Source organism: Sus scrofa, chromosome 2 (genome assembly GCF_000003025.6).
Source record: "Sus scrofa isolate TJ Tabasco breed Duroc chromosome 2, Sscrofa11.1, whole genome shotgun sequence".
NCBI lineage: Eukaryota > Metazoa > Chordata > Mammalia > Artiodactyla > Suidae > Sus > Sus scrofa.
In genome coordinates, this window is record NC_010444.4 from 29691275 (window position 1) to 29703366 (window position 12092).

Sequence of the window (12092 nt, forward strand, 5' to 3'; positions counted from 1 at the left end):
TAAAATTAGACCTTTGGTCACTTTAAGATCATGAGATACAAAAGGTCACCATTGTTCAGGACAATATTTTTACTGTTGCAATGAATCATTAAAGGCACTAAAGGAAGTTCTTGTCCACTTTAACAGCCTTGGCTATTGTCAGAGTCTCTAGGAAAGTCAATGGGCATCCCTTCATTTTTCTTTCTCTGGTATAGTCATTGTTTCATGTTACGGAGTTATTTTCATTCGTTTATCCATCCATGCAATTATCCATGCATCCACCCACCCATTCATCCATCCATTTATTCACCCTAGCCTCCTCTTTAACTTGCAGGTTTAGGATACAATTTTTTTTATAAAATAGACACTCCCTGCTCATGGCCTACCCCTCTTCTCTTCATAGCTCCAGCTGTATCTAACACTTAATGGCACCCAAAACATCTAGGTAGCCACACCATTCCCCATGTCCAATGTCTGCTCCACCGCAAGCAGAGCAGTCTCTTGACCACCTTTCAGCACTAGGGGCTGCATGCCCGCAGAGGGGTTGGAATTCAGATAGAGAGCTGGGATGTAGGCTGTTTCAGTCCCTGGGAGCAAGTTTGGGGCTCTTTGGCTAGCGAATCCTGAGGTCTCAGAGAACTGCCTGGAAGTGAGGAGGAGGCACAGGGATCCAGGTGGACCCCTCTCCCTGGCTCCGTGTACTCCTCACCCACTGAATGAAACAGGAGGAGGGCGAATGCAAGGACCACTGGTTGCCCACCTCTACAGTTAGTACAGGACCACTGGTTGCCCACTGACTGTTTATTCAGTGCAGGCTCTGTGCTAGATGCTGTTCTAGACATTAGGGATGCTCTGAAACAAAACAGGCAAAGTCCCCATGACACTATTTCTTATACACCAAATTTGATGCTACTCACAGTATCACACTGTGACAAATACAGGATTGTTCACACATGTGTTTATTACAAGTTTCCTCTGTATAATGCACTGAATTAGAAGGACAATATAGAAGACATCTTTCGAGACGTTCAGAGACTGGTAAGTCACTATTGCTTCTTGTCTCTCAGAGAAAACTCACTTTTTCTGTCAAAGAACAGAGAGAGGGCTACATCCTGATTTTAACAGATCACTCAACAAACACTTATGAGCACCTCCTTTATGACAGTCAACACTTGAACTGAATTGTTAAAATTACTGCATGAACTAGGTTACTTTCTGGATAGTCATGGCTCTTTATGGCTAAAAGTATGTTTTCCCACATGGGCTATGTGATTCACCGAGCTGTAGGGATCTGAATTTCCTACAGGTTCTTCCTATGGCCAGCTAGGTAAGTCTTACTGGACCTTATTTCCCTCAATGAGAAATGATAGCTTAAATAAAGTAGCCCACAAATTCTTTTCAGATCCAAGAAAAGGACCATTTGGACTTGAAGGCTGGTAAGGGCAAGTGTTCCCTATCCAACCTTGGTCACAATAATAAGAAAGAAAACATTAAAAAGCAGTTGGTGAGATGTGTTGGACATTCCATTAGCGTGTGCTGACTCATTCATTATTTCACCACACTTAAAGGGTAATTCAGAAGTACAAGATTTATACAATGTCCCATCAGTTATTTGAGGATGTCTGGGTGGATCAGCTAACCCTATTAATAAATATCCACTGGTTTTAATGCTTTTACTGTGGCCTAATTTGGAAAGTGATTTGTATTCAGGTGCTTCTCCACAGTCACTCGCAGGCTGCCTGGGAGCCTGGGCTCAGAACATAGAGGCCACACCAGGGTCTTAGAGCAATCACAGTCATTATGTTGGAAGGAAAGGAGAGATGGGAAGAAATAAAAGGAAAAGAAAGGATCAATTGAGTTTCTGTCCAGCATTGGCCCACAAGGATCCTTTAACACAATTTTGTTTGTGACTCTTAACATTTAAACATTTGCCACTTAGAAAATGTAGTAAGTTGTGAGAATTTAGTCTCTAATGAGGGCATTTTATGGATGATTAATATTTTTGTTGTATGGTAGTCAAATATAGACCCATTTAGGCAATTGAGGTCATTTATGTGGCAGAGATGTGCCTAATCTTCTTGCTTCTTACATCATTCTTTAAATTCCCAACAGAATTCTTTGCTTCAGCTCATGAACTATTCTGTCTTATGGAGTCAGTTCAAATTGTTCATCCCCCATTGATCTCCTCCTATTCTCAAAATCCGACAAACCGTCTGTGTCTCACATCTTATTACTTTCTCCTATGCTATGTTGCAGTGCTGTGCTGTGGAACACTTCAAATGTGGCTAGTGTGATTGAGGAAAACATTTTTTGTTCCATTTAATTTTAGTTCATTCAAGCTTATATTTAAAGAGCCCCATGTGGCTAGCGGCTACCATGTTGAATAGCACAGCTATACTGTATCATACCTCACTATGTATATCCTGTCTTTCCTTTCAAGTAGGGAGTTCAAGCATTAATTTTTATACTTCATTTTAAATTCCTACAATACTTAGCCCAGGATTATGTATATGCATTGTTCACAGGCACTTGATGACTATGCTTGTGTTTTAAAAGATCATAAAGAATGAATTACCTTCAAATATAGGGAGGTGGAAACTCAATTTTTTTTTGGCTGTTCCCCTGGCAGGCAGAAGTTCTGGGATCAGGGATTGAACCCCCAGCATAGCAGCAACAATGCTGGATCCTTAACCCATTGAGCCACCAAGAAACTCCCCGGAACCCCCCCCCTTTTTTTTTGGTCATGCCCACAGCATGTGAAAGTTCCCAAGCCAGGAATCAAACCCATACCACAGCAGTGACCCAAGCTGCTGCAGTGACAATGCCAGATCCTTAACCTGTGCCACTAAGGAACTCCAGGAAACTCTTAATTTAAAAATCACTTAACTCTAGGGAGTTCCCATTGTGGCACAGTGGAAACAAATCCAACTAGTATCCATGAGGATGCAGGTTTGATTCCTGGCCTCACTCAGTGGAGTGGGGATCCAGCATTGCCACGATCTGTGGTGTAGGTAGCAGACATGGCTTGGATCCTGCGTTGCTGTGCCGGTGGCTGTGGTGTAGGCCAGCAGCTGTAGCTCCAAGTTGACCCCTAGCCTGAGAACTTCCATATGCCATAGGTGTGACCTAAAAAAGTTAAAAAAAAAAAAAGTCACTCCAACTCCAAAGTAGATAACTGTTTCCACCTAGCTTTACTTTCCTATTCATATAAGAAATATTATTGAGTGTATCCTGTATCTCCTGTGTTTCAGATGCTGTGCTAGATTTGCAACAACCACCTGCAAGGTGATCAGGATCTCTGTCTTCACAGACCTTGCAACCTAAGAAAATTAAGCAAATGATTGCTGGTTATGTTTCAGTGGTACTTGTTAAAAAAGATCCAGTACACAAAAGCACTGAATCCGGATAGGTCTGAGAAGGTTAGATGAAGATTCATGTCAGAATAGCTAGATGACCTCCAATTAACCTGGATGCACATATAACTATTAGAGGATTAATTTTTATTTCAGTCACTTCCCAAATCAGAATTAAGCAATTTTAAATGCTGTAGCCCAAACCATAGATACTGGCCTAATGACTTTACTTACAAGAAGGAATTCTGATCAACACCACCCTTATAGAAAACAATATGACAATATGCATCAAGAATTTTAAATGTTAGAAGTATCAAGATAGTGGAGGAGTGAAATGTGGTACTCAGCTTCTCTCGTAAACACACCAGAAAAAAAAAAATCTACATGTAGAGTGATTCTCACAGAATAGCTACTGAACACTAGCAGAAGAACTTAAACCTCCAAAAAGGGCAACAAACCCTCCACATAACTGGGTAGAACAAAAGAAAAAAAATTTTTAATGTTAATATTCTTTGATTTAGCAATTATATTTCTAAACATCTAGCTTAAGGAAATAGTCCTAAATATGGAGGGGAAAACAAATATATTCATTTAAATGTTTTATATAGATGTGAAAATTAGAAACATCCTAAATAGTAATAAGGAATAGTTAAGAAATCTAAGTTATATTTTTTATGAACTTGGATGTAGTTACTGATGATGGTGGTTATGAAAAACATGATGATAATGAAAAACATAAATGTTATAAACTAATTTTGAAATAGAGAAGACAGAATTTTAACTGTAGTTTGATTACAATTTTATACTTTTTTGAACAAAAGGAAATTAAAGAAAACCACCCAACAATCTATGGTAAAGATGACTAGCTGGAGAGAAATACTCAAAAATGAATTGTGAAATCTCTATTTTTGCATTAAGAAGCTTATTCTAAAACATAGAAGCAATTAGTGTTGATCTCTTTTTTTTATTTTGAACATTATGGTGTTAGTTTCCCCATGCCTGCTCTAACCACAACCATGACCACAAAGTTGGTTTAAGACAGTAAGAATTTATTCTCGAAAAATCCTGAAATCCAGAAATCTGAAATCAGTATCACTGGGCCCAAATCCATATGTCAGCAGAGGCGCACCACCTCCAGAGTCTCTAGAAGAAAATCTGTTCTTTGTCTCATCCAGCTTCTGTTGGCTGCTGGTGTTCCTTGGTTTGTAGCCTCATCATTCCAGCCTCTGTTTCCCCGGTCACAATGTCTTCTCTTCTATGGGGTTAGAGTTTCCCCTGCCTCTCTTACAATGACAGCCCACTCAGATAATTCAGGGTCATCTCCCACGTGCCCATGTGCCCATGTGCCCATCTACAGATCTATTATCACTGAAGGAAGGGAGAATTGATTTGGGGAATTACTGTTTCTTCCTAATAGAAATAAATAGAGGCAATCAAGAGCCTTAAATGGTGAAGCACTTTGCTTTAAGCAAAAGAGTGGACTAGACATAACTGAGACTGGGAAACAAAAATCAGTAGACATGAATCACTGTCTTCTAGCTAGAACTCTGTGTCTTTAAAAATCATGTATATTAGAGTTACTATATAACACCAAAAGATTGTATTCTTTTTCCATCTCTTGAACTGGAATTTTTCTTCTTTCCTCTTATCATAACAGACTCTTTATTATCCATGTCTACAAAATCCATGCATCCTTTTCAAGGACTTTTCCCCTACCCTGACTGTTTCTTTCCATAATATGAAGCTCATAGTACTTTCTTTCCATTAGGTCTACCTCTTGTAACTTTAATTCTAAGTCCATTTCCCCCCATTACATATTGTCTTATATTGTTTTCAAAAACTTTCCTAGGTATATAATTTTCACTTCTTCCTAAAATGCTGTAATTTTCCCAAGGGCAGAAGCCCTCTCAAACTTCTTTTGCATTCCTGTAGTGCCTAGCATAGCGCAGGGAAGAGGGAGCAGGTACTCAATAGACAGTGATTAATTTGTTTTATTTGCACAAGAATCGATACAGAAACTACAAGTGGTAGATAGCCCCCAAATCTCAGATACCAAAGCTAACTTATCAAGCCCAGGTAGTTGATAAACAGATTTAAGAATTTAAAGATCACGTGGGGTTCTACCATAGGCAAGTATTTTGCAGGAAGAATGGGTTTTTTTGGTTTACTTGATAGAGATTTTACTTGATAGTTGCAAAGAGAGCTTTGGTTTTGCACAACTATGAAACTCTCTGACTATGGGAGGTAATACATTTTTAGTGCTGAATATAGGTTACTTCTGTGTATCCAGAAACTAAATAACAAGGAAGCTCAACCAACTAGTAAAACAAAACAAAATAAAGCAGGTCAAAGACTTTTTTTTTTTGGAATAGATTGCAGGAGGTGTCAGATATGACTTTATATCCATTTATTTTTCTAGATTAAATACATATATATTCCTGGCAATTAACAATGTACTTTGGAATTGTAGGTTTCCACCCTATTACATAAATGATGTTTTAAAAACATCAGTGTAAAAAAAAAAAAAAAAAAAGGGTGAACTTTAGGAGTTCCCGTCGTGGCGCAGTGGTTAACGAATCCGACTAGGAACCATGAGGTTGCGGGTTCGGTCCCTGACCTTGCTCAGTGGGTTGACGATCTGGCGTTGCCGTGAGCTGTGGTGTAGGTTGCAGACGCGGCTCGGATCCTGCGTTGCTGTGGATCCGGCGTAGGCTGGAGGCTACAGCTCCAATTCGACCCCTAGCATGGGAACCTGCATATGCCGCGGGAGCGGCCCAAGAAATAGCAAATAAATAAATAAATAAATAAATAAATAAATAAAAATAAAAACATCAGTGTAATTTTTAGTGTTTTCAGTTTTGTGTTGTGATGGTTTCTCATTCCTAAAAATTCCCAGTATGTAAGATGGAAACATGATCATTGCTTTTCCCTCTTAGCCCTTAGTTGCCATTAAAATTCGGTCTCTGTCTTAAATAATTTTCTAGTTATGAAAGTAATGTAAAGAGATGGGGCAAATGGGAATATATAAAACAGAAGAACAAATTTCAAATGTATTTATTAGTTTGTACGAAATATTCCAGGAAAAAGGAGAATAATGTTTAATATGCAAAAGTTACTTTATCTTTGTAAATTTTGGCTTATAGTTAATAACTGCAGTTTTCAGTGCCTTATGCCTGTTAGCATAAAGTTTTTAAATATTTTAATCTTAAAAAGTAATTTTCATAAACTATTAAATTTAGTTTTAATTCAGCATAAATTTCATATTGATACAATGGTACTAGTAAAAGTCTGGAGACTGGTATCAGATTCAAGCTTCCAGGTTAAAAACCTTTTAACCTTTACAGAGTGTTTAAGATTAGGTTGTGTATGTAGTTCCTGATTTCAAATGATTTTTTTTCCCCATCTAGAGGACTAAACTCTTAGAAAGCTTGAAAGCAGTTCAAATCTATGGGAACTTGTTGGGCTATTGTTAAATCCCAACAAAGTAGACAATTGTTGTTCTTCTTATCATTTTTGCAATCTGCCCATTTCTTTCTCCTATCCTTTTCTTTTTTTCAGAGTACCTAATATTACTCCTGTCAACTGATTTCTATCAAGATCAATATATGAATTATGTAATTGCTTTGCATGAATAATGTGCTTTCACTGTTTTAGAGGAACCATGCAATTTCACATTAATTATAGATGAATTCTAAGCGTTCTAATATTCTGGCTGAGATAACCTTAAAAACAGAAAAATGACCAGTTAAATAAATAAATAGGTCCTGGTGTAAAGCAATGAGTTACAGTTTATTTGACGGTTGTGGGATGTGAATCTGATCATTTTTTAATGCATGCTTGTTAAAGATTCAATTAAGTTGGAATTTTCCAGAGTATTTATAGTTTACTGTATCAGATCCAAATTATACATTATATCTTATTTTATTACTATGTTCATTGCATTGTTGAAAACAATATGATTGTGTCCTGATAAACTATGAAAAAAAGACTATTTCTCTTCAACTGAGACACATTTAGTTTTGTTTTTATTTTACATTGATTTCCAAGAATGCAAAATAATACCTCTCTGTCACAGTATGTACAATCCTGCACAATTTCTCATAGCCTGCCACAATGCTAAAGTTCTGTCAAAGGCATTAGACTCCAAAAACATTATCTAGAGTGTTTTTGTTTCCCATTCCTTTATAAGATTGATCAAGCATTCTGGTGGAGTCAGGACTCCACTAATCAGACTTAAATTGTTATGATCAATTCTGGACTATGTTTTTAAGGGAAGAGGTATATATCTGTCAGCTATAATTTTGAGGAATGAGCCTACGTTTTTTATTTTTTAGGTTTATACAAATCCAGGAGGACATTTTAACCTTGGTCATATTTCTATCTATGGAGGTAGATACTCATGAAATATCGTAGATAGATTTTTTTTACCTTTAATGCAAAGGCAGGGTTAATAAAGATACTGTTTCAAATAAACTTGCCTTTAAACCTTATTTGTCTCCCTTTATAGGTGGTGTGTATGTGTGTTTTCAAGTAAGTTCTTTCAAAACATGAGATGTTTTGTTTTATATAACGTTTCTATTATAAATGGCAATTGTTTAAGAAAACCCTCTTCCATACTAAGGAGAAGATTGGAAAATATTAAGTTCTCAGAGGGGCAAGAGAAAGGCTTCCTACAAGCATTTCACGAATCATTGTCTCCACCTAGTGCTGACTTCTAGGAATTAAGATTCCAGAGTCCTTACAGATGCAGTAAAGTTCTAATTTATGTTATGCACATGTACGGTCATTATAGCTAGGCCTGCTAGTTCCATTACAGTTAAGGATCTGTCAGCTCTTCATTTATAAAACATAATATTAAGAAGTCTATTGCCTTTACATAAAAGCTCACGCTGTGCCAGAACTCTGCAGTTGAATGGCCTTTGCTCTATGTGAATGTTTATTAATAGTGTAAGTTGAACTTGACCAGCTCCTTCTATAGACGGCCTGATGGGCTGAAGTTATATAGGCTCTTCAATCAGAAGGATTAATCTTTTCATCAACAACCCGTCCTTTACCTTACAGAAGTCGCCATATTGCATCAAACGAATGGACATCTAAAAACTCAATTGATGTAGCAGGATTTTCATAGGATATACTTCCCACCCTCAGGCACACAAAAGGAGACTAAAAATTTCGGCTGCTAGTGAGAACAAAGCAGGCAAGTGTGGTTTCATGGAAATCAAGTGAGATTAAGTCAAGAAAGTGCTTTAAGGAGAGAAAGATCATGTTGGACACTGCTGTTAGTTCAGTTCTGCCTTGAGAAATGACCTTTGACATTAGTGATGTTAAAAACCCTAAAGAGGCAGTTTCATTGGAGTTTTAGAGATGAAAATCTGACTAGAATTGGTTTAAGAGGAAAAAAAGAGGAGGAAAAGAGAAGATGAGACCTTTAGGAAATTTTCTGTAAAGGGACACAAAGAAATAAGGCAATACCTGGAATTAGATGTAGGCTATTAAGTTCTTTTCTTTTTTTTGTCAAGGTATCCAGCTGTCAGACATTATAAAGATGGCATGACCAGAAAGGCAGGAAAACTAATAGTTCAGGGTAGGAACACAGTCCTAAATGAAAGAGGATAAGCATCTAGACACAAGCAGAAGAGTTGTGCTCAGATCAGAGCAGGGACATCTCTAAGGCAGTGAGAGGTCAAGTCTAAGTTGATAAAGAGCAAGGCTTTCTTGCCATCACCACCTCTTAGTATTTGGGGCCCCCAAGCTTCCAGCAGGCATATGGGAAACCTGGATCCTTGAACACCGGGTTGAATACTGCAGATGGTTCTGATGAGGTCAGGTAAGCACAGAAAACTTTCAGATTCAGACGACCCTCACGTGTGCTGGAAAATTATGGGTGATAGGCTGCTCCTCTAGTCTCTTTTATTGATCAGTGACTTATTATATTAATAAATGTCCATCATTTCATTTTGAGGCTATTACTTAGCTGTAGTGATTATTCTCTTGCCATAATGTTAAATTTTATTGGCTAATATTGATTTAGGAATTTTACATCTTTAATTTTAAGTAAGATTGTCGATTTACTTCTTAAATTAACACTGACTGACTTTATCATGAAGCTTATCTCCCATTCACGGAATGAATTTTCTATATCTTTATGGTTTAGAATGTTTTATATAGTATGAAAATGATCTGTTCCTTGCCCTGTGAAATTATATGAGCAAGAGCATATTTTCTGTCTCAAATCTTTGAGGTTTTTTTTAAAAAAACATTTCATCAGAAGTTTTATGTTTATTAACATATATGTGCATAATATATTCTTATAATCTTTATCTGCTAAATATTTAGCTCACTCTTTCTATTTGGCTTGTATTTTTTAAAATCTAAATTTATTTGCTTGACATCTGCTATTTTACTTTTTATTTCAAAAATGTTTCTGTGAATCATTCTACTAATAATCTATTTCCTAATTATTTATTTATATTTGAATTTTATTATTTCCTTTCATCTGCTTTCCATGGCGTATATTTAAAATAAATTGAGTTGAATGCTTTATTAATTTTCCTTCTCTATTTAGCTCAATAAATATTTAACAGTGTGAACTTATATTTGAATATATATGCTAATATATTCTTAAGTTTTCTTGATTATTATCCTCATTGCTTGCCAAATAGGTATTGATCATGTTATTTTTTTTCCCTATCTGGCATAATGGTATTTTGGGAGAGAGAATGTGTTTTTAAAATAATCTTGGGGGTGAAATTGTAAATTTCAAACTTTATATCTAATTTTATTCTGTCCTTTGCCACAAAGTGTAGCTTGTTCAATTTTCATTTTAAAACTCTATTCTTTACTTTGTTAGACTGTGGCAGATATTACAAATGTTTCAAGAATTGTTGAGGAAGACACATTTTCTGTTAATAGGCTAAAATGCGTAGAAGTAAATGGTCACACTTACATTGACTAATTTTAGCTGTCAGATATTTTGGGTCCTTATTTGTTACTTTAAAAAATTTTGCCTGGTGGTTCATAATCTACTCGTGGTGTAATAACGTCTCCCACAAAGATTGTGTCTATGTTGTTTTCTCTTTGGATGTCTAAAAAGTTTTGCTCAATTATTTTTCTATGTTAGTATTGTTATTTATGTCATTATTATTATAAATTGACTCTGTTATTCTGCTCTGCCTTTTGCCTCAAATTCCACTGTCAATTATAACATTGCCACTTTTTCCCAATTTTTTTAAAAAATGTATTTTCATTAAAAATTACTTTTATTTATATCTCTGTACACAGTAAATTATCATATTTTGGTTTTTAATTCAAGCTGAATTTTTCCATACTTAATAAGAAGTACTCAGTGAATATTTCAAAGTGATATGTTACCTTGCTCAATTCATTTTTTGTCTTTTATTTTGTTTAGGTGGTCCATAAAACATGAAGGGACTGGTAAGCCAGGCCAGTGGAAACATTCCAGAGTTGAAAATCCTCTCTGGAATAAGCTTACTTACATGTGGCCAGTCCTTCCCAGCGGTCAACTTAATGAGGTTTGTACTGCTTAGTATGAAACACTGTTGTTGAAACTTATTTTAAGACTCAGTATGTAGTCAGTATGTTTGAAAAGTTCCATGCAGTTTTTGATTTGCAGTTGTTAGGTACAAGTGATCAATTGATTCTGTTGTTCTGTTCACTAATTAGAAAGATGCATTTAGAGGAGAGGACAAGATGGCGGAGGAGTAGGGGGACACGCTCGCCCTCTCCCACAAACACAACAAAAAAAGCACATCTACAGAAGAAATGACTCACACAGAACAACAACCAATTGCTGGCAGAGGAACCTAAACTCCAATAACGGCAAGAAGTTCGTGACATTATTGGGCAGAACGGGAGAAAAGAGGAGAGTGAGAGAAGGTGAATCCGAGCGGGACGGGCGCTCCCGAAAGGGAACTGCGGAGGAGAAAGGGATCCCGCACCCTGGAAAGTCTCCTACCGGGGGAAAGATCAAACGAACCGGAGGAATCTCCAGATGCAGAGAAGAGTGTAGCAGTAAGTCGGAGTACGGAAAAACGATCAAGAACCCAACGGACCATCTGAACTACGGGCAAAGTCACCAAAAATTGAGACGCCTGGGTGGGGGCTGGGCACCGAATCCTCGGCTCCAGAGGTTAGTCCCCGGGAAAGGGCCGGGGGACGCCTGGGTGGGGGCTGGGCACCGAGACCTCAGCTCTGAAGGTTGGTCCCCGAGAGGGGGCCGGGGGACGCCTGGGTTGGGGCTGGGCACCGAGACCTCGCCTCCGAAGGTTAGTCCCCAAGAAAGGGCCGGGGACGCCTGGGGGGGGGGGGGGCTGGGTACCGAGACCTCGGCTCCAGAGATTAGTCCCCGGGCTAGGGGGGCGGGGAAGAGCGGAAACTGCTTGGGAGGTCTCTAAACCATTTGACGGGGCAGAGACTGCCTGGGAGACTAGAAAACAAAGCTGTCGGCAGAGGAAGGGAGCAATACTCTAGGGGCGGGGAAGTGGAAAGCCGCCTCAGAGGGAACCTGGGAGAAGAGCCTGGTCTGCGCCCGTGCTGGGGAGCGGAGAGAAGAAGGGGTGGGTCCCCATAGAATACCCCCCACGCCACAGCAAGCTTACAGGCCCGCTAGCTAGCAGAAAGCTGTGCTTCCCAGTGCATTCCCTCCCCCCACCCCCGCCACCCCCTACGCTCTCGCGGAACCTGGGGCTGCCTGCCATCCAGGAGGGCTGGCCTCAACAATTGCCTGAAGCCTACCACCGC

General features: G+C 38.3%; 1 protein-coding gene across 9 annotated transcripts in view; it reads left to right on the forward strand.

The window, feature by feature from the left end:
* The window catches only part of LOC100517025, a 431209-nt gene that overhangs the window by 326094 nt on the left and 93023 nt on the right, over positions 1-12092 (forward strand). For 8 of the 9 annotated variants that reach the window (XM_021085287.1, XM_021085289.1, XM_021085290.1 and 5 more), the window contains one exon: positions 10741-10864. In XM_021085287.1, coding sequence (XP_020940946.1) covers positions 10741-10864 — 124 coding nt within the window. Of the gene's footprint in view, positions 1-10740; positions 10865-11015; positions 11073-12092 lie in introns of those variants that run through there. The other variant, XM_021085294.1, reaches the window with a different exon arrangement.